Source organism: Esox lucius, chromosome 11 (genome assembly GCF_011004845.1).
Source record: "Esox lucius isolate fEsoLuc1 chromosome 11, fEsoLuc1.pri, whole genome shotgun sequence".
Classification (NCBI taxonomy): domain Eukaryota; kingdom Metazoa; phylum Chordata; class Actinopteri; order Esociformes; family Esocidae; genus Esox; species Esox lucius.
The window spans coordinates 25184636-25212080 of NC_047579.1; the positions used below are offsets into that span (position 1 = coordinate 25184636).

The window sequence follows — 27445 nt, forward strand, 5'->3', positions numbered from 1 at the left end:
TCAACTTTTATTTGTAAACTTCTAACTTATCATTTATTACGTTTCCATGTTCAGAAACATACATTCTTACAATTAAGGTGACTCAGACATTGTACAAGAAAAGCATTATAAAAGTGTGATAAATTATAATTATTATGGTCAATAGAGGATATTTGGTAAAATTATGCACTTGTGGAAAGCCAGGGACGTGAACAGAGTCTGTCTTATCTGCTAAGTCTCTTATCTGACACTGGTAAGTGCACCTGGCAAACAGACCAGTTTAAAAAGAAGAAACTGCTATGCATTTTGATCAATGAGATCCTTGTAATTGATGATGTTTATTTTGACAGGTCTGGGCCAGAGGAGGGTAAATTCATTGAAAATAAAAAAATATCTCGTATACATATGTTTCCAGACCCTTTATTTAGTACTTTGTATACGGTAAGTACCTTTGGCAACCATCACAGCTTTTGAGTTTTCTTTGGCCTCTACCAGCTTTGCACAGTTTCTCACATTCTTGTAGATCCTATCAAGCTCTGTCAGATTGAATGGTGTGCGTCTGTGAACTGCAATCTTCGGGTCTCCCCAGAGATGTTGTCCAGGCTTTGGTTTGGCCATTTCAGCATTGTTTTGTTTGTGTGATTGAAGCCATTGTAATGATAAAAGGTGAATATTTGCCACTGTCTGATGTCCTGTGCTCTCTGGATCAGACCTAGTTTTGACTCACCACTTAGCATTCATGCTTAATAGTTCAATTCTGGTCCCATCAGACCACAAAGGATCTGTTTGACAGAGTCATTCAGGAGGCATGTCATATGCCTTTTACTAGTCATTCAAGAGGCATGTAATATGCTACCTTAGATGTGTGCCTTTCTAAATCATGTTTAATCAATTGGATGTAATACAGGTTGACTTCAGTCAATTTCTAAAGACATGTCAAGGATGATCATAGGACATGAGATGCATCTTAGCTCCATTTGAAATGTCATGACCAGGGTCTGAATATTTTATGGGGTATTGTGTGGAGATTGATGGCAAAATAAAAAAATATTTAATTAATTATAAATTAAGTATAACCTGCATGCTTGAAGGGACCTGCATGCTTTCCAAAGCCACTGTATGAACTTATTCACCATCTACGTGAACTGTGTAACCTATAACCGAAGAAAAAACGTTACTCACTGAGCACCGAAATGTAAGGGGATAGGTTATATATGGGCTACATCATGATGGTCTGATTAATCTCTGAGTTCATGCATCGTCCACTTAGCATGTATTATGTGATCGATGTGTGATCACTCAGCGAACAGAAAGCTAAACACTAATGATAGGCTATTTGCTGTGGTATCTTATAAAAAAAATAAAAATAACACCCTGAAAATAAGCAAAACATTTCTGCCACTTTACACATAATTAGCCTAATGTCACCTTTTCGCCCATCACCAGTTTCCACCCTGAACCTTTAATATCTATAACGAGATCGAATGTTTGTAGAATAGATTGTAGACCTATACCTTTTAAAAAAAAAAAAATCTAAGTGTTAGGTGATTCCAGCCGAAAAGCCGCAAGTGTTTTCCAGTTTGTCTCTCGATCCCATTTTAAAATCGGTCGCCACCCCCAGTTTGGGAAACCCTTGTGAACTGTCATCTAAAGCACACACGTCACTCACTGTCGTTTATAATGGAGCCTTCCCTACTGTTTTTTTTAGTTCAGTGTGACCGATTAGAGAATAGAGTTGGAGTAGTGTCAACAAGCTACATAGTAGGCTAGAACTTCAGGTTTTGGCGACACTTCGCGTGGTATGCTGTAGGTCGTGTTCCCTGCATTCGTAGTTTCTTTTGAAAGTTAGTTGTAACTGAGGGGGACATCAAACCATTGCGGACGGTGTCGGATAAACAAACCGACTGAATTCTACAGACGCTCATCCTTGAGACCGATCCCATTGAAGGGTAGGCTACAAATCGTGCTCAGCATCCCAAAAGTAGTTATTTTGCCCACTTCCAGCAGATTAACGAGAATTCTCACAAGCAACAGGTTGACTTGGTTGAATAAATAGCAGTAACTATGCCCAGCAAAAGAGAAGATCATCGGCCAAGACTCTGCGTGCTGGAGAAAGGGGCCAATGGCTATGGATTCCATCTCCATGGTGAGAAGGGTAAGACCGGGCAGTTCATAAGGCTTGTGGAGCCAGACAGTCCATCTGAAATTTCAGGGCTTCGCGCCGGGGACCGACTAGTGTTTGTGAACGGGGAGAACGTGGAGAACGAGAGCCATCAACAGGTTGTGTCCCGGATAAGAGCCACGACGGGCCAGCTTGAGCTTATTGTTGTCGACCAGGAGACTGAGCAATTGTTGAAAAAACACAACATGAAGTGTCTGAAAGAATATGTTTCTGAGGGCATTCCGTTACCCAGCAACAATGAGTCGGAAAGTGTAGATGTGGAGGAGAACAGGACGCCATGCGAGTCACCAAGAGAAGGCACACCCGTCCCGCAAAATAACGGAGAGAACCATACCCACGGCGAAATCCATACCCAGGTTGAGAAGAAGCCGAGCATCAACTCTGAGAAGGTGAGAAAGTCAAATACGTTATATGCTATAGCTACGATCTGAACCCGATGCGGGAGCAAAATAAATATCCCTCAGAAAAAAGATGTTAGTAGCCTATGCTGAAGCAGTGCCAGGGAAAGTTAATCAGCGCATGGATTGCTTTCATAACTTCGCCTACCAGTATAATACTGGAAACTATTTTCGTTTTTGATGTTGATTTGATTCATCAATAGACCAAAGCATGCGCCACAAACCTGTCTTTCTGTATCTTGTTTTATTTTATGAGTTTATTTACCCAAAATGTTTAAAGAACATCTTAACTTTTCAGGCTCCTGTTATATAGAGCATTACCGATAACATCATTAATATGGATAGCTGCAAAGCCCAATATACCCACTTCTTGGCAGATGTGAAAGATTGTAGGCGAGTTTGTTGGCTGCACATTTGTTGTAGGTGGGGGGTATATGAGAGGAAGGACAAACCGCCTGATTGACCCATGACTTCTAGTCTGTAGTGCTGTATGCTATGAAAGGGACAGGAGTCTCTGTCCCTCCCTGTCCCTTTTCTCTCTCTGTGTCTCTCACACACATGCACACCCACATAGAAACTGCACATATGACAGATTTGGAAGAAAGGGCAACACATGTTTTTTGTGTTGTTCTTTATAGGTTTGAGAAGGAATTGACCCTTTCATTGAAGTTAAAACAAGAATTTGAGGTTTAGTGAAGAAAATGTTTTAAACACACCGCATGAATAAATAGAGAATTTTGGCAAAATATTTGAAAAAAAACATATTTCTGGTGTCTTTTATATATTTTGTATTGTAACCATGTAACCATGCAGGAAACGTGGAACAAGTAAAAATATAATTATCAGACCTTCACAATTTCACCCCTGCTGTCTATAAAAACATTATTCTCACTTTTCTTAACAAAGGGACTTGATTTGTTTTCCACCTTATACACCTTATAGCCAATGTCATGCTCATGCTCTGTGACCGTTATACCACTGTAGAAACAGGGGCAGTCAAAAACATCTGTGCCCCCTGCTGTGTCCCGGATGTTTTCACCTTAGGCTCCCTCTACCCCTCTCTGCTTCCTCAAAAAGCTGTGGTGTAATTACCCAGAGTGCTTCACCGACACAACGCTGCCGGTTTGGATCTTTGTGCTCCACTGTGGTTCTCCAAGGGAAAGTTACTGTTGAGGGATTTACTACAACAACAGTCCGACCAACAGCTTTACTGCCATACCCTGCGCTTTACTGCCATACCCTGCGCTTTACTGCCATACCCTGCGCTTTACTGCCATACCCTGCGCTTTACTGCCACCCCCCCTGCGCTTTACTGCCACCCCCCCTGCGCTTTACTGCCACCCCCCCTGCGCTTTACTGCCACCCCCCCTGCGCTTTACTGCCATCCCCTGCGCTTTACTGCCATCCCCTGCGCTTTACTGCCATACCCTGTGCTTTACGATGACACCTTCCCTCCCTCAGCTTCTTTCAATCTTAAAATATATTTTACTCACATTTTTGTAAACTGTCTGGCTCATTAATCCTCTGATAGTGCAAACCCCAAAAGTTCAGATAGGTAACTCTACTAAAACAGCATTATTACTTTACTCTGTTTCTCAAACTTTCTTTCGGGAGTCCTCATGTTGATCATTTACTGACGGTTTCTAACTTTGTTTATGAACTACTGGTCACGTTTCCCATGTCAGTCCTGTAGAATCCATGGTTGGCGCTGGTCCCATGTGTTTGTTTATTTTCTAATGGTTACTCATGGAATCTCACGCCATCTGAACCTCGCTGAGACCGTATGCAGGAATTCAATATCGGTTAATGAAAAATCACCTCATCTAAAGTAACTGGGGATTATCTTCAGCTATACTGCGTCAAACACGTGTTATTCTTAAGGCGTTTGGCGCAGTATTTCGCCAGCCAAAAATGAGAAGTGACTCTTTAATTGAGGTGTTCGTTCTTGGCTTCATCTCAGGTCATTGCTGTGGTTTAGCAGTACAGGGCAGAGTCCCAACCAAGGACACAGAGACATGGAACACTTGTGCAATACCAAATTGTGCAAGAGGTACAGTCAATCAGACCTGCCCGGCAGCTACACATACTACAGTAAGACTGGCCATTAGTTAATCCATAGAGCCATTTAAACTCATAGAGAGAGAGTGTACTGTGGCGTAAATACAAATGGCTCACTGTAAATGCCCTTCCATTTGTGATGTAGGAAAGCAGACGTGTGGTTTGTCTAATCAAAATCCACTGAGATTGTTCCCCTGTTTATTTTTAAGCTCACCCCAATGGCATAACTGAATTGTGGTGGTACAGTTAACACTGGCATGTAACCCAGAAGGATGAGGTCCAAGAACAAAGCAGGCCACTTGAAGTGTAGTTTGTCATAGTGGACGTGAAACCGCGGCTGGACTCCCAAGTTTTTACTCATTTTAGGTTGTAGTCGTTATCTAATGCTGTCAGCCACAACTGAATTCAAATGTGAATTTTCTGGCTGTGGTTTGATGTGTGTCTCTTGTGTGTTTTTGTTACGGGTGGGAAGAGCATATCCGTTAGTTCCCCAATTATCTTCTGCTTCTGGCTGGTGCACGTCGGTGGCCAAGCTTGTTTGACCTCGGATGGCCTGTGTGTTATTCATTGAGGTCCCTAACTATCCCCATAGTGATATCAGTTTGTCCACCCAGCATTATGATCGGTTCCATGCAGCTGTGATCCTAGCGGTTGATGTCTGTTTATTTCACAAACCTCAGTTTTGGATGACAATGACCAAAATAAACATATTTGCACTTACCTCACAATGAGTCATTACAACCAGCTGTTCAAATCCTGGTTGCGGAATATTAACAGTGTGATAAGAACGACTTGGCGAGAAAACACATCAGAGGACACATCTTGATATTTGACTCTCCTGTACCTTCTGTGGAGTTGTAGCGACTAAATGGTCATAATAATTGTCCATTACTATATTGTGGAGAAATTAGGTAAATGGGTAAAATGTCTGACTCTGACAGGCCGTTTTAAAATGGTAAGTCCAATTCAGTCACAACTCCAGCTTAAAGAGGATATCCCATATATTCTCTCACGTTGTGGACGTTAGCTGAATATAGAGCAACAGTGCACCTCTCAAAGTTTACTTTACATTTACTTTATATAAGCTGTAAAACATTTTTTTATATTTAAATACAACGATTTAGATGCCATTATGTTTTTCTACATGATTCAATGCTTGAACCAATATTGATGAACAAGGAAATAACCAAGGCATTTAGCTTGTCACGGTTCTGCCATTGCTCATTTGAGGAGAGATGACTTCATAGCACAGATGGAAGAGAGGGAAAGTTCTGCTTTCCATTTACCAGAAGCTGGTGCACCTTCTGTAGACTAACAGAAATTCTGCATTTCAGGATGCAGTTTTGTATGCTTAGTCAGTAAATGTTTTGAAACGCTATTATTCTACCGTTACTACAGAGAAATCCTGTACCTTATGTTACAATAAAAAAATTCACCATAATGTCCCTTTAAGACATAACATCTCTATGTTCCAGTAACAAGGAGATAAGGTCCTGTTATGCTCCTCGGTTTCTGGAATTTTCTGCCTGCATCCTGTCCGGCATTCCACTACCCTGGCTAATCCAGGCGGCTTGAGATGCACGCACGCACGCACGCACACACTCACACACTGGGCCTAGGTTTTGAATACACAGCGTGTTAGTTTTGCATTCTTACTGACGTCTTTACCGCCTGCTTGGTCTCGTCTTTGAAGGAACACAAAAGAGAGGACCAGAAGGAACGCCCTCTCCGGAAACCAAATAGCTAGCTTAGGGGTTGCCTTGGTTACACTGATGAGTGCTGTCCTCATTGAGTGTGTCTGTGTGTCTGTGTGTCTGTGTGTCTGTGTGTCTGTGTGTCTGTGTGTCTGTGTGTCTGTGTGTCTGTGTGTCTGTGTGTCTGTGTGTCTGTGTGTCTGTGTGTCTGTGTGTGGGGATGAGAGACACTAGGAAACCCACGAGATGGAGACGAGTAGAGCCGGACTGACAAGGGGGAGGGAGAATTGAATACGATCACGAGTCGGCAGGCAATTCCGCTAGGATCAAGGGAGAAGATGCTCTTTTCAGTCTGATCGTCTCCTCTGATTAACTAATTGAAGTTATTGGCCATGGTTTCTCAAGGCAAGCATCCAAAGTGTTTGTTTTTCCTACCGTAAAATACAATCCCCAATGGTGAAGTGCAGTGGGATTGATCGGGACGCTCTGTCTGAAACTAGCACAGCACACACGTCACTAGTGGTTATATTTGAGTTGTCCTTATGACAACTGTGCCAGATTTACTTGCCTCTTGTCACACTGGCAGAGGCTTTTGGGGAAATCATTTGTAAAACCCACTTGAAAGATAAGGATGTGATGAATGGTTTGAGTTGAGTCTGTAGCTATCTAATCTCTTCCTGTTGGTATTGTTTTGTGTGGCCGAGGCGCTTAATTCCCCTGTTCTGCTTTTGTTAAAAAAACAATAACACAGGCTTTGATCCACTGAGATTCCACCGGAATCCTGAGGAAGAGGCCAGCCAGCAGTCAGTCAGGGTGTGGGATTTGTCCTGAATAACTGCCTGCTTACACTGGCCTGTTTCTAAGGGGAGTTACAGGAGAGGAGTAGTCCTTGACTAAATCAACTGTGTCTATTAGTCTGAGAGTTGTTCTGTTTAAGGAGGGGCCATTGTGTTTCCTGTTTTGGTGGAAGCCTGTTGAGAAGAGTGCTATGGTACCCAGACACTGGCGCTGGCAGACCTGCAGGCATATATTCCATTTGCCTGTCTGTTGTCTCCAGTTGTCCACCAGAGCTCTTCTGGATACCAACCCTGTAATCTACTCATTCATTTATGAAAGATGCTTATTAAAGAGCATATATCAGCCATCAACTTGTGGCTTTTTGTCCCTTGTAGTTTTCCATAGAGCCAGTGTTTTTCCTTTGACATTGCACACCGTAGTTCATCGGGCATGGGAATATGTCACTTTGGTGTATGAGGGTTTACCCTGTTAGTTTCCCTCCCACAGAACAGAGTGTATGGGTTGACTTTTTTTCTTTTTAATTGTTTTATGGGTTGACCGCAGAACAACATGTACAAAAGACTACATTTCCATTGAATGCGTTCCCACAATGTGGAAAGGCCTCAAGTTAAATAGATTTCGTCTGCAATCATTCCTGCTTGGATTATTTGGTGGGTTTGATTATTGACTTAGTTTGAAGTAGTTTATGTACTGGGTTCTAGTCCGACCAAGTCCAAGTTCAAGTTAGTTTCCGTACCAGCCTGACCTCTTTGATGTTAGTTTTACTAGCGTTCAATTATCCATGCTGAACAATGGCTCTTCAATAACATAGCCTTATGCTATTTAAAGACACTATGTCAACTCTTTATGAACTTACCTCAAATACTTCACTGGGTGGCCACACCTTATAGCATTTGTGACTCTGTCTTTAAATCTCCTCTGCTGTGGGAATCTTTTTCCTGGGGTCTTGGCCAGCACAGAGAGTTTAGGCCCGGCTTCCTGTCATTGTTGTTGGTGGAGTTAGAGCTTCCCTACTGCTCTCCGCCTCTACAGCACACCACGGAAAGCCCAAGTCTTCACTGCTGTCCTCCGTATAGCGTTACTACAGCACGCCTAACGTATTGGGAAGACCCTTAGGAAAGGAGGCCCGCAGGTGACGCGTCAGTCAAGGCTGTCCACTGTCAAATCTCCTTGGATGGCGTCATGGTCTCCTTCTTCCCATCCGATAGTGTCGAGTCCTGTGTTATTGGATTCGTATAGACCGATGACCTTTTGCCATTGTCCAGGATGCGCACTCACATGTAGGGCCTCCTCATGTCTGTGTGTGTGTGTGTGTGTGTGTGTGGGAGTCACTCTTCCCTCCTCTTTGTTGATTGTGGATCAGTGTGTTTCAGGGGAAACACTCCTCTTGGAACGACGGGTGGAGATTTTAATTGACTGTCACACGCTTCATTGTGTTTCAGTCAAGAAACCATTTATTTCTGCACTGTGTGTACGTGTGTGTGTGTGTGACTGTATGTTGTGTCAACTTGCCTTGGTGTGTGTGTACGTGTGTGTGTGTTTCTAATGGGATAAGAGTTCAGCAGCTTGTGTTTTTTACGTAATCTATTTGTCCTTCTCAGTCCCTCTGGACTGTATGAGGAGCCTCGTAGATTTGGTTCTCTGGTGACGTTTTGGTTGTCGACCGGACTGCGGTCACGGCGGTAAACGAGCCTGTGGTTGTATCATCACATTGGCGGAGCCCTCTCTGCAGGTTGTCGTACCGACTCACTGCTCTGATCGGGGCTCTGGTGGCCAGCTACCTGCCGGGGGAGGCTCTGGAGCGAGACCAGACAAGGCAGCCCTGTCTTGGATCCACCCCACTGACCCGGGACGGCGCCAAGGCAACTAGCTCCACCCCTCAGACAGACCCCCGGAGACTACGCCGGAATGCAGCGGCTGGGATTTCAACTCCGGTCTGCAGTGACGCAGCTAAAGTGTGAGGCAGTAACTTAGACCCTGCTCCACTCATGAGACCCCCCCCCCCCCCCCCCCAACGTTCGGGTCGGCCCCGCTCAGTGTGGGTCCTTTGTCTCCGAGGCTCTGGGGCCCAGGGTGGAGCTCCGCCGTATTCACACTCACCACGGCCCTCTTCCTCAGCCCCGATGGCTTTGTCTGTGGGGAGGGGGAGGGGGGGCGCCTGTGCGTGTGAGCTAGGGAGAGAAGGTAGAGAGTTTGGAGTGAGGACCGACAATAACAATCTTGACGTAGAACAGCAGCACCACTGTCCCGTCTGTTTAGGACCACGATCCCAGGGTTGGGGGGGGGGGGGTTGGATGACACAGACCCGAGGAGGAGGGGGGCCTCCGAGATGCTGGGGGGAAAAGGAGAGAATGCTACAGGGCCGCGTTCTGTTTCCCATTCCATTCTCCAGTCAGGGTTCACAACCCCTCCCTGACAATGAGGGGAGGGCCGCGCCCTCCTAGGACCGGGGCGCGGGGGAAATGACACTGGTACCCTGAAATAGACTGTTCCTCACCGCTGCCCAACCAGGACGCCACAGAGAAGCACTACCCTCACTGTTTACGTGTCCAGCAATGGTTCTGCTTACTACAACAGGGACATCATCAGTTCCGCGGGTGTGCCTGTGTGTGATGTTGTCCTCCACTGTTGTGGGTGATTTCGGCAGGACACGGTTTGCCCATCGACAGCCTAAAGGACGCCTCACAGGAAACCCCAGCATTCCTGCTCATTTCGTCAACCCTCATCCTTTTGTCTACTCTTCCCCTCCGAGGATGATCTCATGTGGTCCGTCCGTCTGGTCAGAGAAGAGGGCCGGGTCGTTCTGCCGGGCTGGCTAATGTGGCGCGAGGGACATTTTGTGTGCCTGCACCCCCGGTTGAGTGGATGGATGGGGGGGGGGGAGTCCTGTCACAGATAAAACTAATAAAACCTATAGGCTGACCCCTATACTGACCCCTATACAACTGTCACACTGAAACTGACTCACTGAGTACAGCGACAGAGATCGTGAGTGTTTAGGGATTCCGGCCACACCCCCGCCCGTATACGTTTCGTCAACCGTGAGTGTTGTGACTCACAATGGTCTTCTATTTTTAGGAAACACCCTTCCAGTAGCTTGTGGTTGGACAGGGCAGTGTCATGCTACGTGTGTCTGTGGTAGGCTGAGTGCGCGCCAACTTGAAATGAACCGTGGGGACGCGTCGTTTAGCTCGGCATGTCCTGTGGCTGGTTACCGCGGCCTACCCTGATGTGAAACACCCCAAATGAGCCCCCCCCCCCGACGCTTAACTGCGAGTCAGTCAGTACCTCTTTCCACGTGACTTCCACAGCGCTGGGGATTTGTCCTATTCCACTGATTACCCCTCTGGGGCTGTTTCACTGTGTGATCTCTGTGGTTATCCTTTCACCCGATCAAAGGGGCCTTGCGCAGCCTTTTACCGCTTACTGAAACCTGCGTGGTTAGCGGCCCCGTTTAAATGCGGATGTGATAGCCGGAGGCGTCGGTGAACTGTCCTACTGCGTGACGGAGTTGTTGTACTGGGTCTGTGCTGAAAGTCTGGGTTAATGATTTACAGGGCGCGTGGCGGAGTTGGTAGCGTCGACTTTGGACCATATCGACGGTACAGAACGAAGCCGCGTGCAGGCTCGGGGGAAAAACATGAGATGCCATAACCGGCATTGCTGAGACACGTTCCCCGTCTGTTATGGCAGCAGTAAAATATCAACTTCGTTGACTCTACCCTAAAGAAACTACTTTATGGGCCGAAAGGAAACTTTAACATGAATGTCTGTCCTAGATGTTGCCTTGTTGTACAGTCCCTCAGGGACCCTGGCGCTCGTTAGTAAAACCGAGCCACGCTACAGTAGGTCGATAAGTGCATAGTATACAGCATTTTATTGGCTGTCATGTGGGGAAATAGGAAACGGGCATCTGGCACAGCGGAAGCCGCTGAAGCTGCTTTAAACATGGGGAGATGATGGCCCCGGTTACACGCGGTTTTGAGATGTGTCCTGGTCCACATCCATGATCGTGGCCACTTTTTCAAGACATCCCTGGAGCATTTAAAAGACACGCTGCGGTCCGATTGTGATCAGATCTTACAAGTGTAAACAGAGTAAGATCGAGACATGAGACACATGTTAGATGCAGGTGTAAACTGTGTTTTGAGATCTTCTTAACTGTTGCATAAGATAGGTAATCAAATAGAGAGGATGGGAGCGTTGACAATGCAAATTGAATGAGAGCATCTACTTTTAATATGTTGTGGAAGCGCATTTTGGTGTTTGGTAGCCCTGGAGGCGTGCCTCAGATCAGGGTTCTACATTCTCTCTGTTATCCAGCATTTTTGGCTGGGTTGATTCTGGTTGATTTATGCCTCACCTGTTTTCTGGAGTGGCCGCAGTTTGTCAGGAGTGTTGAGTACAGCTGTATGTTGAGGTCCTGCAGCTGTGTTCAGTGTCCGTTAAACAGTAGCTCTAGTGGTTTTTAATCTGGTAGGTACTGCTTCCTGAGAGGGTGAAATGTTAAACTGGGTTACATCATTCCCTGGGTGGGGGTTGTCAAGTCTCTTACTTTCAGAAGAGACAGGCTAGATTAGAAGGGAAGCAATACCAGCTGTTGCAAATAGGTGAAGATAAAAGACTGGCAGAGGGTAGCGAACGAATCGTCGCGTTTCCGTTTGGCACGCACGGTTACGGTGTTAATGATGGTTATGGGCGAATGTCGTTGTGAAAAATAAAATGACAGTAATAACCGTTTCTCTATGTGTGTGTAGAACAAATAGCTTACTGAAGACCAGGCGGCCTGGGGTTTATGCTGTGGACTCAGTTTGGGCTGATGCGTGTACTGGACGACCATGGTGACACAGGACGATGATGATGATATTACGATTGTAGTTCAATTTTCAGGGAAGTCCTGGTGTTGAAGAAGGACTCTGTTTAGTTAGTTTCAGGGAAGACCCCAAAGTGTTTTGATACGCTCACTGAAATCATTGCACATAATGTGAAACTTGGGTTTGCCACAGACCGGGTGACATATTTCCTGCACTAAAAGAAGGTACTAGAAAGCTTAACCCCCTCCCCCAAGTTAACCACCTGTCAGGACAAGCTCCCACCATTGATTTCCAGTGAGACAGCCTTAGAAAGGATGAGCGCCTGTGCTTACTCTCAGTGGACATCAAGCTGAGACTGAGGTGTTTGTGCTCGGATCAGTCAAGTGGACGTCTGTGTGTTTCTCAATCCTCTTAGCCGTGAAACAGTGCTGTCACATTAGCTTAATGCTTTCAGCAACCAGCAGGTAGAAATGCTTTAGACGCTAGCCCTTATTTACACAATACAATTCGGTTAATGCTGTGGGCTAAACAGAAAATGGCTCTGGGTTTTGTATATGTATTCTGTGTGTTGGAGGTGAATTCTGTAACCAGTTGGACAAGAGGCATTAGGGTGTGGATTTGTATTGTATATTGATTTCTCTTTTATGTGAGGAAGTTGAATACAAAGGGAAGCATGTGTTTCAGGGAAAACGTATCAACGGTTCCTGCGCTGCGCACTTCCTTTCACGATGGAAAATGTTGTGTCATAGTCATCCAGTGAACGGGTCAAGCATCTAAAACAGCCCACAATGCATAAAACTATCTCCGGCCTTTAAAATGCTTACTAGGGTATGTGATTATTTCTGGTGATTCAGCTTCGACAAAGAACTGTCATTTATTAACATTGAAAGAGTGTGGTCTCAGCTTTTATTAAATGGCTATAGATGAGGTGGGTGTTCTCACTTGACTGGAGATAACATGATGTCCCTCTAGGACAGTGTTTCTCAACCCTGGTCACTCCCTGCTCTGTCACACCTGATTCAAATGATCAGCTCATTGTCAAATCCATGAGCTACAATCAGGTATGTTAGGGCAGGGAGAGATCTAAAACATGCAGGGCAGGGGGGCATTCAGGAGCAGGGTTGAGAAACACTACTATAGGATCTCAGACCCCATTCCTCTGCTCAGGTGTTGCTGATGCCCGACAGATCTTAACAACACCTGGATAGGTATTTTATATAATGTCATATGTTATAACAATCTGTCAATCCTGTTGATGACGTGAAACACAGGCATTAGTTGATGCACGAGACTGTTAACGTGTTAACTGCTCTGGTATACAATTCAGCTGAAAGTAAAAACGTGTGTTGGTCTTTAAGCGTTGGGGAAAGAGAAGAGGGATTCACTGACCTGACCCTGATGGGGACACAAGGGGTTAATGTGGGAGATCTCGGGGAGATCTCTCATAGTGCACAGTATCGCCATGACAACATGCTGTATAATAACCACAGAGGTCTTGTAGAAACTAGATAGAAAGACAGCGATGCCTGATAGAATGTAATGAATTGAACCAAGTTAATGTTAACAATGTAATACTTGGTCATTGTGACCTTCTCCCACCTGTGGGGTTACCATGACCAAACCCTCCCCTCCTGGAATGCGGAAGAAGTAAGTTCCTCTTCCTGATTGGACGTAGGCTAGTATCAGCCATTCCCCTCTCACATTCTCCAGATATGCTATGAATTTGGATCTGGGAACCATACCAAACAACATAAAGACAAATATGTCAGACAAATATTTCTCACCTGATAATAAACGCCGATCAAGATTAAGATAATCTCAAACAAATATTGTTTTTTGGGTTGAATAAAGTTATCTAAAGGCCCATTTATAAATGTCTGACAATGCTTACTGTGTCCAGATCTTGTCTGTTTTATGCTTTTCTGTTTAAGATCTGATCGCTAAAGATGTCTTTTAACTGCTGGTATAGAAATTAGGGCAGAATCGGAGTGTGGACTAGATCTGTGCAAAGAATGTGTGATATCACTCGGTAAACATTAACTTTTCAATTGTGAATTGTGGTTCATATTGGATATTACTTTTTAAACTGAGAGACCGATATAATGTGTGTGTTCTCCTGAAGCACACCATGGCATTTCCCTCTATACATCATATCTAGGTTGTTTTCTCTTGTGGCGAGTGCTCATAACCTAGGCTGGCCTACATTGGTGCTTTTCAGTTACTGACTGTTGTGAAATGATAGCTTTCTGTTTTACTTTTAGATGACTGTTTTCATGGCTGTCTGCTGTTTAAACAATAACCTCCCTGCTTTAGGTCTCGTGCTTTTATTAGATGGGTTGTGCATAACACACACACACTTGTCTTCCTATCCTTGAGGAGACCTGATGCCTAACTCTGATTTAAGTTTGCTGTTTGTGCCTATGACTAACCCCAAAGCTGAACGTTTTCCCCCAGTGGGGACATGTCAGAACCTTGTGGGAGACCCTTTTTTCGAGTTTTACTACTCTGTGGGAACATCAGGCCTCTTCATGTACACTGACGTGGACCAGACACACACAGGAGATGTAGTAGGAGTGTAGCACTGTTGCCCCCGCAGGAGAAGGCCCTTGTTTGTCTGTGTTCAGCAGATTCCACAGATTCCGTGGCTTCCAGGAGATTCTTCCCAGTTCCTGACACAGACTGCCCTCTGTTATCCCTGCCTCCCTGACATCGTCCCTTCTGTTTGGTTGGGAGGGACGCTCCACGTTAGCCAGTTGACCTCGTCCTTCCTGGCAGTGAATGGCCGTTATTAAGAGTCATGATGCTCCCAGTGGAATAAAATGGACCTTGTCAGACTGTGCTTTTTGTTTTCCTCTAAAACGTGTGGTACGGATTCTGATGGGGACGGCATGGGGCATACTGATACCAGAGCAGCATGTTCTGCTTATTGCCTCTCGTTTATAGGACGAAGGTGCACCCCCGGTCCTCGGCCTGCTCTTCTTTTACAAAAGGGAATCCCTTGTTCGTTGTATCGTTTTCAATTCGAATGCCAGCGATGCAGTAATACTCCAATTACAGACCAGAAACAGGAAGCAGCCCTGTCAGTCTGAGCGGGGTGAGCTCTGCTTGGCAGAAGTGTTCTGAGGTTCAGGGCGGCCAGCGTTTCTGTCAGCAGGAGTGTACATTCCCAGTGTTTCTCCAATACTAGACTAGTTAGCTTTCAGGCTGTGGTGTGTTCTGATGAAATATGAGGAGCCGAATGGGATTAAAATGGGCCGGTAACCGAAAGGTGGCTGATTTCCGTCCCGTTTCCAACAAGCTGAATAATCGACGTGCCCTTCAGCTAGGCATTTAACTCTAGTTGTTACAAAAGTAAGTCGTATATGCTAAATTAGACACATTTTGGATTGTGGCCGAGGGGAGGCCTTCCTGGGTCTATCTTAGGCCATTCCTGAAAGCGGGAAGCAGATGGAGTCTTGAGGAAACCTGTCTTTTCCTGAAGGAGTGGCGGGAGCTTGTTCGGGTGCGGTGGGGGGGTCTTTGTGTGCTACTCCTTAAACAAAAGGCCTCTTCCTGTCTGAGACTCTGTGACTACACGGCTCCACCCATCTGCTTGCCCCTGACTGATTACAGTGACCGATAGAGCACCTGACTGCTCTTTCAGACTGTTTATCAACTTACATAAGGCAAACCGTCGGGAATCATTACCGCTCGGCTTGAACGTGTGGGTGCGTGCAATTAGCGGACGTTTTCTATAGTTAAAATGATCTCCCTAAATTGATATCTTGTTGAAGGTGCATTTGGAAATACTGACGGCGTCCATAGGGGAGCATGGTGTGATCGTCTCAAAGGCATTGATTAGAATTGTTGGCCGTTTCTTGGCTTGTGTTCTGTATCCGTGATGAATTTGGCCCTGCAGATAAATCTTGTCATCCTCTGAGGACTTTGTATCACTCTGTAAAAGGTCCACTTACTAAAAATAAAAAACTGCTTGTGTTACCCTACCCGACGGATGGGAGTAGCCTGGACTTTGAGTTGAGTTTTTCTTGTGCCGTCTTCCTGTCATCCCAGAGAGGGAGGAGGACAGAGGTCACTGCCCAGCCTGCTATTGTCCTGGCCTGGGCTCTCTGGCCACAGACAAGACAGTGAACTGGCGCTCAGGAACCGGGCCTTCCTCAGGCCAGGGCCGTAGCTTCTGGTCTCCAGCCCCCCCCCCCCCCCCCCTGACCAGACCCTCCCAGTCCTCTCTACATCGCTGGAGTCACGAGCTCCGTTGTATGCTGCTGGATTCTGTCTGACCACTTCCCTTCCTGAATGTTAGTCACGTCATTCTCAACGGCTGAGTAGATGACCTAAGTTTAGCCTATATCTGCGTTTCAACCAGAACACATGTTGGTTTTATAAAAGCGTTTCCGGTGAAAGTGAATCACCTCGCTCGATCGTTTTCTAAAAGTGAATCATCTCATGACACTTTTGTGAAAGTGAATCATTCCATTTGTCTGTTTTGTGATTAAAGTGTCGTTTTAAGAAGGTGAAAGCAGGATCTCCGAAAGGCCGATTGTTGAATTCACGGTACCTCCTCTCTTTCCCAGGAGGTGCAGAGGGAGCTGAGGCCGCGTCTATGTGTGATCAAGAAGGGCTCAAATGGCTACGGCTTCAACCTGCACAGTGAGAAGGCCAGACCGGGTCAGTACATCCGGGCTGTCGACGAGGACTCTCCTGCCCAGAGGTCCGGCATGCTGGTTAAGGACAAGATTGTTGAGGTAACTCGCCCTGACCGCATTTTAGCGGCATGCCTTGTAAGCAGTAGGATTTGTCACGGTTTCATTGATATACTGTAATGTCACCATTGTGAGGAGAAGTTAATTGAATCGTATTGTGACGAATGTAGGAGTAAGCTTTCCTCTGTGGGCCTCGTTTAGTCATACTGAGGTTAGGGTGAGCGTTGAGGAGGTGTGTGTGTGTGTGTGTGTGTGTGTGTGTGTGTGTGTGTGTGTGTGTGTGTGTGTGTGTGTGTGTGTGTGTGTGTGTGTGTGTGTGTGGGGGCTGGTAATCTCATGGGCGGAGATGGAGGTGGACTCCACTGTCACTGGGAGTTAGCTCTGACTGGGATAATCCGGCTTTGTCCTCGGGGTCTTTACTCAACCACTCTGTACTGTACGGCACAGTAAGTGTGTGTACATTTGTGTTTACGTGCGTTATCATGTATTGGTGAAGTTATTGTCATGTTGTTCAGTAACTACAAATCAGTGACTCACTGATTCATATAGCCTACTGTTTTAACCTGTGGATAATAATGGACAAGCGCTGTTAAGGGATCTCGCGTGTCCATCTAGCCTGTATGGTAAATCATTTGCTTCCACATCCCAACAGTTAAGTGTGAATGACTGCCCTAGAAAAGGAGGGTTGACGCCTTAAGACAGACAGGTTTCCAGCCCCCACCACACACACGCACACGCGCACGCACGCACGCGCGCTGAAGAGTCTATTGTTTGTGATTAACATATTTCTCCTCAGGCATGTATTGTTTGGTTTCCTCTGTGTGTTTGAGAGACAGGCCCACCCTTTGACCCACACAGATACATGCTAACAAAACACACTCATGGCACAAAACAGTCATACAAAGAACATTTTCAGCTCTTTGAGGAGCAAAACCATATATTGCCATATACGTTGTATATTGGTTAACACATACATGCTCAATCCTGGTCCTGGAGTTTACTATCTAGTTGGTTTTCTCTCCAACCCCAGTTGACTAACCTGACTTAGCTTTTCATCCCACGAATTATTAGAATCAGGTGTGCAAAAGTAGGGTTGGAGAGCACTTACAGGATGGTAGCCCTCCAGGAACAGGATTGAGAAGCTCTGGGTTAAGACATTTTGTTATCTTCTGGGGGACAGGACCTTGTCTCTGAGATAGGTTGTATATTGGTTAACCCAGTGTTTCTCAACCCTGCTCCGGGGCACCCCCCGTGCCCTGCATGTTTTAGATCTCTCCCTGCTCTGTCACACCTGATTCAGCCCATTGTCAAGTCCTTCATGAGCTACATCAGGTATGTTAGGGCAGGGAGAGATCTAAAACATGCAGCAGGGCAGGGGGGCGTCCAGGAGTAGGGTTGAGAAACACTGGGTTAACAGAAGGGCTGGAGGACAGGACCTCTGAGATACGTTGTATAATGGTTTAGTGTTAGCAGTCTCTCAAGCAGCTGTTAGCTAGATTACTGTTTGGTAACAAAGGGCTGTAAAATAGTGTGGCTCTCCTTTGTTTCCCATTACTGGTTGTCTTTCTTCTGTAATGTTTAAATTAGTATTCATGAGACACACTAAAATATAATATGCAACAGTAAAAAGTTAATTCACTATAATTCCAAGACTGTGTGTGTATAGTAAAACCAGAAAATGTTTGACTCATGGGCACCTTTGCCAGTCCCCATGAGGCTAAAGTCAATTTCCGGCTTAGGGTTTAGGTTTAGGGACAAACTTACAATTCATTTTAGAGTTAGAATTGGGGTTTCTTTAAGGTCCAGGCATTGTTGGTTAAGTTTAGGGTTAAGGTTAGGCATTATATCTAGGTCAGGTTTAGGCATAAATGTTACTTTATTGAGGTTAGGGTTAGGTTTAGGGTTAAGATTAGGGCAATTTCAATTTTCTGGTCCCCATGAGGATAGCCATACAAAAGTGTGTGTGTGTGTGTGTGTGTGTGTGTGTGTGTGTGTGTGTGTGAAACGCAGGATTTCCTTTCTTGAAATTGCTGGAAGACAGACTGATAATATTGAGAGTTGAGTCCTGGCTTTGATAAACAGCTTGTCCACCTCTTTCGGAGAACAATGTGCACATAAGGAAGTCACCTATTCATATCTACTTGGACCAACTAAATCCCAGGCTGATTGGCTGTAGTAAAGCTATAGTAACACTACTTAGTCATCTAAGGAGCCATTCGTAATGAGCTGCTTAAAGCTGCCCCTTCTCTTTACTGTGTACACATGATTCTTTGTTGTTGTGGTGTTTTGAATAACTCTTCTATCTCTCCCTCTCCCTTTCCTTTTGTGTGTCTCTCTCTCTCCCCCTTTCTCCCTCCCTCCCTCCCTCCAGATAAATGGCATGTCAGTTGAGGGGAAGTCACACTCTGAGGTGGTGGCAGCCATCAAGGCTTGCGGTGAGGAGACCTCTCTGCTGGTGGTGGACCCAGACACAGATGCCTTCTTCAAGAGGTGTCGAGTTGCTCCTACCCCAGAACACATCACAGGTGAGACTACAAAAAAAACCATCTTCAAGAAAGTGCCAGAACTCCGTCGTGGAGATTGGCCAAATAACCTTTCTGCAGAGAAAAAAGTCTAAGGGTTTGTACATGATGTGCGTCATGAACTTGCACTTTCCTCAGAATGTGAAGGATTGTGGAGACACTCCCTAACACAATCTCAGGCAGACAGAGAAATCATTATCAGAACTGCCAAAGTCTCAGTTTGTGGCCGTTTTGCCTTCTCAATCAACCCTTAATGATTCACTCAGTTAGTTGATCTTTAACTGCCCCTTCAATGACCACAGCTCCCAGGGCTCTCTCCCTCTCAGGCCTCACTTACCCCCCAACGATCCTGTCTCCAGTCCTGGTGACAACACACCCCTGTCTTTCTCTCTTTAATTGATTGTCAGATAAAATACTAATTGTAATAAAACAATCAGAACAAAAACAATGGAATGAAAGTTTATAGCAATAAATACTAGTGATAATAATTTGGTGACCAGGGTTGGGTAGGTTACTTTTTAAATGTAAACCTGTCCACATTTGTAATCCGTAACGTAAGTTTTAGATTACTCAAAAGTCACGTAATCTGATTACTTTGAATTACTTTTAGATTGCGTTCATATTAAGAGGCATTAGAAAACAAATAGGAATAGCATATAACCAGTTGAACACCCTTTGCGGGATCAGTCAGTGTTAGAGTTTACATACCTGGCCAAAAACGGAATTTGCATTTTAACTTATGGGTTTTGTATAGTGCCTTTGAAAAGGGTTTCTAAACCATTGCTTCCTACTTCATTATGATTGGGCTACATCTTTACATTACACGCTAAAGGTCTGTCAGATATTCAGTCATTCCAATTAATCCAATAACCCTCGATTTTTCAGAATCTGTTTATCTGAACATAACCCAAAATCGAAGTATGTGTGAACCTTTTCTGTTATTTTTTTCATGTTTCTAATTGCTTCAGAACATTGGTGAAAAATAAATGCCAATTTCTCCAAAAGGGTATTTACATTGTCAAGATATCCGCTATTCGCGCGTACATTAACACATTAGTGTTTTGCTCCACAACCGCCAACATTGTCAAAACGGTGCAGAAACCCCTGGCACGTGAACGCACGTTTGCAATCGTGAGCACCTGCACACAAATACATTTTACCCGCGCGAATGTAACATGATTATTAGGGCCACCAGCAATTAATTATCAAACCGCAAATTATAGAAATAAACAGATTATACACCTGCACTCTTAGTTTAAAGTCAATGTGTCAGCAGCCAGTGATAACCAATGGATGCAATATTCTGAGAAGCAAAGCAAGCGGAATCACATGGCCTACCTGTATGGACAGAGTTCAGGTGGTTGCGTCAAATGAAAATCATCCTTCGGCAGAGTGCTTCCCAGCATACCTTTTCTCATAAAACATTATGTGGAATTAATCACGATATTTAATCTTGAAGGCAGCTCATGTTTCAGCTATCTAACAAATAGTTGCCTTATCTTCAAAAAAAAATCATGTCTGAGTTTTTCAGTGCAACTTTTCTCGGCTGTGTTATTCGGTGCATTTGACAAATAAACCTTGAAACTTGAACTATATAATATAAAACAGGAGGTAGGCCTATCGCCTATCATTGTTCCAAGAAAAATGCGTCGTACAACTAAATCACATTTAAATGAGTTGGCTAACATAAATACACACTGTTTTTACCAATTAAACTAGCGCTTCATCAGTCTCTAAACTGCTTTGCGCGATCCACGTTTTCGCGCATGATGATCACACACAACTGCAGCGCTCAATTGTTATTTTGGTTCAAATAACGATGTTTATATAACGATGTTTGGTTCAAATAACATAAAAATTTAAACCCAAGCATGCAACCTGCCATAATTATTTAGCGCAACTATTCTTTTTCAATTGAAGTAATAAAAAAGTAATTAAAAAAATCCCAATAGATTCTGTTACTATCTGATTACAATATTTTAGTTGGTAACGTAACAGATGACCTGTGTTTATCGTTCAGGTTTGTTCACAAATGGAATCAATACGCATTTCTTTCCAGGAAAGGGTAGTGTCACTAGCTACCGATGACATAATTTCCCAAAAAACTGAGGCTATGTGTGTGGACTATAGAAATTAAGTCCATCAGTTTCAAATCACCAAATTCTACCAGTTGTTTCTTCAGTTAGCAGTCAAAAACATTGATGCTAGCGCAACAAATTACCGGACTTAGTTTTTAGTGTTTTTTGAGTTTCATTCTGCTTGCAGTGCACCCTCATCAATGATACAGATCCCACCGAATCTTTAAACTGCCTTTTGACTACCAACATAACAATTAACATACAATTATTTACCAAGAGTCCCTTAGGTTATAGCAGGGAAATACATAATTGCTGCCCATTAGTATTGTTGTCCTCTGGGTTTAATATTTTAACATTTGGACTAAACTGACTAATTTCTTCAAATTATCTGCAGAACCGTGCCTTTTGTTTTTATATAGCCAGTTGGTAGTAACTAAGTCTCTGTTTTGTGTCACTGACTGAGTAGAGATCTTCTGTCAATTTGTATTCTCTCTTTAGGGCCCAATAGCAATAATTCGCTATCATTTTGCATGCATTCTGTATTGACCCAGTTCATATGATGTAGGGAAGGCTGTTGTACCTCGGTAGGCCCCTAGAGGGAGCCTCAGCCTGAGAATGAGCACCACTGTAGCTACCAGTGCCCAAGTAATCCTTGTTTAGACAGGGGTGGCGCAAGGCAGCCCCTAACTGTTTACTCTGAGTGCCACACTGATGCCAGCTGATGCTATGACAACCATATGGGCGTTTAAGAAAACGGTGCCCCCTGGAACAGGGATATTAGTCTGTGTGCTGGACACACACAAAGCATCATGCCCCAGACTGATGCATATCTCCTCTTGATGTGTTGCCAAGAACCGTGAGGCTCTGGTGTTAATTAAAATGATCCCTTATATATAAGGGTGTGTGTGTGTGTGTGTGTGTGTGTCTGTGTGTGTGTGTGTGTGTGTATAAAAGTAGACAATATATCTCCTGGTATGTCAGTCATGCTAGAGCAGTCTTAGTAATTAGTGTGATTTGGAATCCAATGTTCCAAACAAACAAGAAAACATGCTTCACCGCCCTAATATCTACGCACCGCATTTCCCTGTTCCAGTGAATAGGGCAGTGGCTTTGTTGTTAAGAATTCATCTGTTTTACAGGATTGGTGGTCACCACTGGTTGGTAAAACACTGTTTAACCTCAGAGTGCACTGATGATTTAGCATGCTTTGTCCATTCTTTTGTGTATTGACGTTAAAAGGGACACAAGCGTCTGTTAAATAAAGAGGAATGTACTATATGTTGAAGACTTAGCCCAGCGGTATTTTACCTCAGAAGCTCCAGATTGACCTAAGGGAACAGATTCACATTTACTTTTTCTTACCTTGTGTCTGGGGAAAACAGGAGAATTCCATTAAGGCGTTGCCCATGTAACTGCTGTTGTATGCATGAGTTGCCCGCCGAGAGAAACACCTGCTCACTGTACACAGTACACACTGGTACACACTGGTACACACACACACCCAAGCACACGCAAGTTCTGTTATTTATGTATTGTCTAGTGACATGCATAACAAACACTCTCCTCGCAACCCATTTGGCTAGCCCTCGTGTTTGGTTACCAAGGCGCAGCACAGAGTGGCCCTCACAGTGTAGCCATGTCGGGACTGAAGAGCCTCTCGTGCCTGAGCAAACAGTGAATAGCGACACAAGGAGCACAGAGCTTCTTAAACACAGCTCTGACAGGTCTCAGAACAACTGGTTCAGCCTCTTCATAAGACTGCAGCGTCACTGATCTGTCTGGGGGGGAAAGGAGCTGAAGCGCTGCAGGTAAGGGTCTGTTTGTTTTGGCTGGAGGTTGAGATGGAGTCTTGTTCATGGTCAACTTTTCAACAAGTGACCGGCATTCCTCAAAGTCCCTGCGACAGGCTTCAGGAGTTGTCCTTCCAGGGATATTTGCCAGGGGTGGGCCGGTGGGGGGATGGGTTTCAGATGCTGCAGCTTGTTGGCCTGTGATGTGTGGCAGGTCACGGGGGGGGTCCCAGAACATCTCTGTGAACATGAATCCAGTGTGAATAATGGATGACATGCGCATACCTGTGCTATGTAACAGAGTAGGTGTCGCCGGGATGAAACTTGACCTGGACATCAGCCATACTCCGAGGACGAGGCGCTCTGACACTCCGTCCCGGTGTACAGCAGATCTGAGACTGACGTGACATTTAGGACTGTGAGACGGTAGCGTTGCCTTGAAGAGATACGGGCGAAGGGTTGTGAGTGGTTGATATGGAGGAGGGAGTGTGGGTTCCCTGTGGAGTCCGCGGCTTACCGTTGATCTCTTCTGCTTTCAGGATCTCTGCCTGAGCCAGTCGTCAACGGTGACATGGACAAGGTAAGACTAACCAAACATCCCACGGACCGGCTATCATGCAAAACTGACATTTGAAATGACAGAGAGGACAGCTGAAAGATTGTAGACGGTCGCGGGCAGGAGGGCCGGGCGATGGAACTACAGGCCTTTAGGGAGAGGGTAGGGGTCGGAGGTACGTACAGGGTGACCTGCTGTGTTCCGTCAGGGGGAGTGAAAACACACTCCTTTCTTTCTGGTGCTGTTGAGGTCACTAACAGGTCAGCAGCCCCCAGAAGTGATACACCAGATCACCGCTTCTGCATCGACACTGACTGGCACTCCCTATCGCGCGAACACTTCTTGAGCGGACTAGCATTCGTTCTTATGACGGCCGATGTCTATGTGTCGCTTCATCTGATTCACTTAGTTCCAGCTGTCTGCTTCTAGTCTTCTCGTGATCGACTAGAACAGGCTGTCTCCGGCAAGGAGGTACTAACTCGCTGGGTTTATATTCTTGTTTGTCAGTACGGTGAAATTAATCAGTGAATATACTCAGGGAGCCAGGAAAGAACCTAGCCAAACAGAACCAAGTCCTGAATGTGTTGTTACAGGTGTTCCTATATCGGGAGACGGTTCTAAAGAATTCCCTCCCAAATGAACGTACGCCTGACACACGAAGCCTTGACGTTAGGTTTTTCGAACAAACCTTGAGACGCCAGCGGAGGCTGCACGCCAAGCAATGGCGCTAGGAGCTGTCTGTAGCGTGTTAAGAGCCAGGAGACAGTTGGTACAATAGAGCTGCTTAACCTGCTGGGAAGCCACTCTGTGTTGTTCAGGAGAATTTAGCAGCAGCATGCTAATCCTCCAGAGGTATTTGAGCATAAATAATCCCTTAGTACGGAGACAAGCCAGCCCAGCACCACCACCTACAGTCCTGTAGTGGCACGCACGCATGCACGCGCACACACCGCAAGATAAGTGAGCTCAAAGCAGTGAAATATGTGTTGGGCACGGCTCAACAAAGCAGTATCACATTATATTTTAATCATTTAGCAGGCACTCCCATACGAAACTGCTAACAGGTGTTAGTTCATTCATCTTGAGATAGCTGGGTGAGACAACCCCACAATCCAGTAATAGTAAGATTCCCTTTGAGAAAGAAAGTACTATCCAGCACAATTAGTGCTAGAAGGACAAGGATGAAGCAAGTGCACTTATTGGTTCACAAATGCACCAAGGTGGGGGCGGGGATTTGAGACTGTTATAGTAGTTTACACATTTCTTTCTCTTATAATGTATAGAACTTTACACATTTACTTAATAGAACGTTCCATATTTGTTCATTTTAGACGCTCTATGGGACTTTACACCATTTTCTTACCTGGGGAGTAGAGGGGCTAGATGTAAATGCCCCAATCTAAAAAGTATTGTCCTAGGATTTAGTGACCGCAGAGATTCAGGGCACCAGTTTAATGTCCAAACAGAAGGACCATACACAAAGCAGACGTGGACATTCCTCTAATTCTTAGAGTATCAGAGAAGTTCTACAGTCAGACGAAGAACCGGTCTGAGGTGGCAGCCCATTCTATCATCTGCAGATTGAGTGTTCAGTGTTGTATTCGAATCTAGATGTGGTCGCTGGTTTAGAGACTTGCCAAACAGGCAAATGAACACAGTCACTGACCACAAAGGCAAGCAGGAGATTTCATTACTTTAACTCCACTATGTTAACGACTTACTACTAAGAGGCTTTATCAGCGTAAGACACTAGTCCTCTGGCACTGGCCATCTACTTACCGCCAGAGTCTAGCAGTAAAAACATTGGATTAAGGATGGGGGCTGTGGTAGAGGTCAGGTAGGTTCTGCCGTGAAAGAACAAGGGGGATTGGGTCTTCTGTAATGTTCTAAGCCCAGTAGGTTTACACATGTTCGCTAAGGTGCGGCTTCCTCTTCTATCCCCCGGTCCAGCAGGTTCAGACATGGTGATTGTCTGCCTCCTTGTGGCTAAATGTAATATTGCAGTCAGACTCCATGGAGAGGAAAGTGTCACAGAATTGCTGTGGTCTGCATTTTCATATCCTGCGATATGTTCACTAAATTCTCTAAAATCTGACTGGATCGGATTTCACTTCAATGCTTTTCATTTGTTTTGCTCCCTGAGGTTAGAACACTCTTTCTCCCCGCTGTGCCCCCTACAGGTGAATCATGGAAATGGAAAACTGGCCAAAGAGGTAGAGCAGGACTGTAAGCCGTCAATCAGCCCATCTCCAAGCAACGCCTCTTCCAATGCCTCGCTCACAACTCCATCCACTATCACCCCGCCCCCAGAGGTGAGTCTGAAATCACACGGATCAACGCTGTAGACACAACAGTGTATCCTTAGCAACCCGGCAATGTTAGCATTCGTGTTGGTTTTTAAACATACCCATGTGCAATTCTTCCATTTTCTTCCTCTCTCTTGGGGATGGTCAGGGGAATGAACCGGTGATCATAGAAGCCATCCCGGCTCTGAACCTGTCCCTGCAGCAGGTCAAGGAGCGAGCTCACCAGAAGCGCTCCAACAAAAGGGCTCCTCCCATGGACTGGAGCAAGAAAAATGAACTGTTCAGCAACCTATAGATGGAACACCTCACCCCACACATACCTATATACAGTAGATACTAGCAAAGAGAGGGAGGGGGGGGGGGGGTTTAGAAGGGTTGTTCTAAGCCCTGTGTTTTCTAAGTCTGAATTAAACCAGCAGTTTAACTATTGGTGATCAAGAATACAGGTATATGTATGTAAAATATATACACAGATTTTATTATATTCCAGATGCTATAAACAGCATACTAACAAGATGTAGACGAATAAGCCTGTTGGAAAGGAAAGAGCTAGATGTTAGATCAGATAAGAACTGTTCTATTGTTATATGAAAATCAGTTTGAAGTTTTCCATTAAAGGCATGTCTGTCTGTCTGCGTGCGTGTGTGTGTGCGTGCGTGCGTGCGTGCAAGTTTGCCTATAAGACCCTGAAGTTCCTCATGGTGCCTTTGGAAATAGGGGACTAAGTTTGGGCCTGGTTTAGACTTCAGATACACTAAACACTGAATACAACAGTGGATTCGTGCGATATTCAAAATCAAAACTACATTTGAATATATTGTTAATAATCGCCAAAAAGTATGTGTGTCAGTACTTGTAACATGGTGATGTGCTTTGCATCACATAATGCATTGTGGGAACTGCATCATCAGTAGACCATTTGAAAAAATATCTCTAAGTCACATTGATTTATATGTAAGTCCATAATTAATCAACTTTTTATATCTCAAGCCTGAACGTGGCACTCATTTCACTATGTATATTTGTCTTGTCTAGAATGGGACCTGATAATTACCTGACAATCAGTGAGACAACCAGTCTGAACATATCACCTTTTAGGGACCAAGACAAAGGCCATGTGTTCAGGAATGACCATTTACATAGTATCTCAAACAGCTGTGGTGGTTCAATATTGTACATGTAGACAGGCATGTTTCTTATCCATTTAAGGTCTATCTGGCCATTCCTGTGCTCATGTTTGTCCGTCTTTACTACTCTTACTTCAATAAAATGTGAAGGCTAAATTGTACGTCCATACGCATTGCGATTACCACTGTACATTGCAAATTGCTAATTTCTTTTATTTTATTATTGCCATTGGCAAAACGCTTTAAGAGATTTTTTTTTTTTTTACACATTTAAGTAGATAAATATAATAAGAATAAAAATGTCCTTTTGAAAGAATGTCAATAGAAAGATTGTATGTGCATATTCAGTATTGACAAGGCATTAGTTTAAATTGTGGGTTTTGTTCCTCTGTAAACAGTCTCATGTAATTTCTTTACCGGAAATAAATTGTAGATCAAATCCT

The 27445-nt window shown here is 44.7% G+C and overlaps 1 protein-coding gene across 2 annotated transcripts; it reads left to right on the top strand.

The window, feature by feature from the left end:
• The first annotated feature begins 1678 nt into the window (after positions 1–1678).
• slc9a3r1b (SLC9A3 regulator 1b) lies at positions 1679–27441 on the top strand. Of its 2 annotated transcripts, XM_010874057.5 has the most exons (6): positions 1679–2550; positions 16495–16665; positions 18995–19148; positions 23553–23593; positions 25750–25881; positions 26024–27441. In XM_010874057.5, exons 1-6 carry the CDS (start codon positions 2044–2046, stop codon positions 26168–26170), a joined length of 1152 nt encoding a protein of 383 aa, XP_010872359.1. In that variant the 5' UTR covers positions 1679–2043; the 3' UTR covers positions 26171–27441. The 2 variants fall into 2 exon arrangements, with proteins under 2 accessions (XP_010872359.1, XP_010872360.1); XM_010874058.5 differs by lacking the exon at positions 16495–16665.
• Positions 27442–27445: the final 4 nt, after the last annotated feature.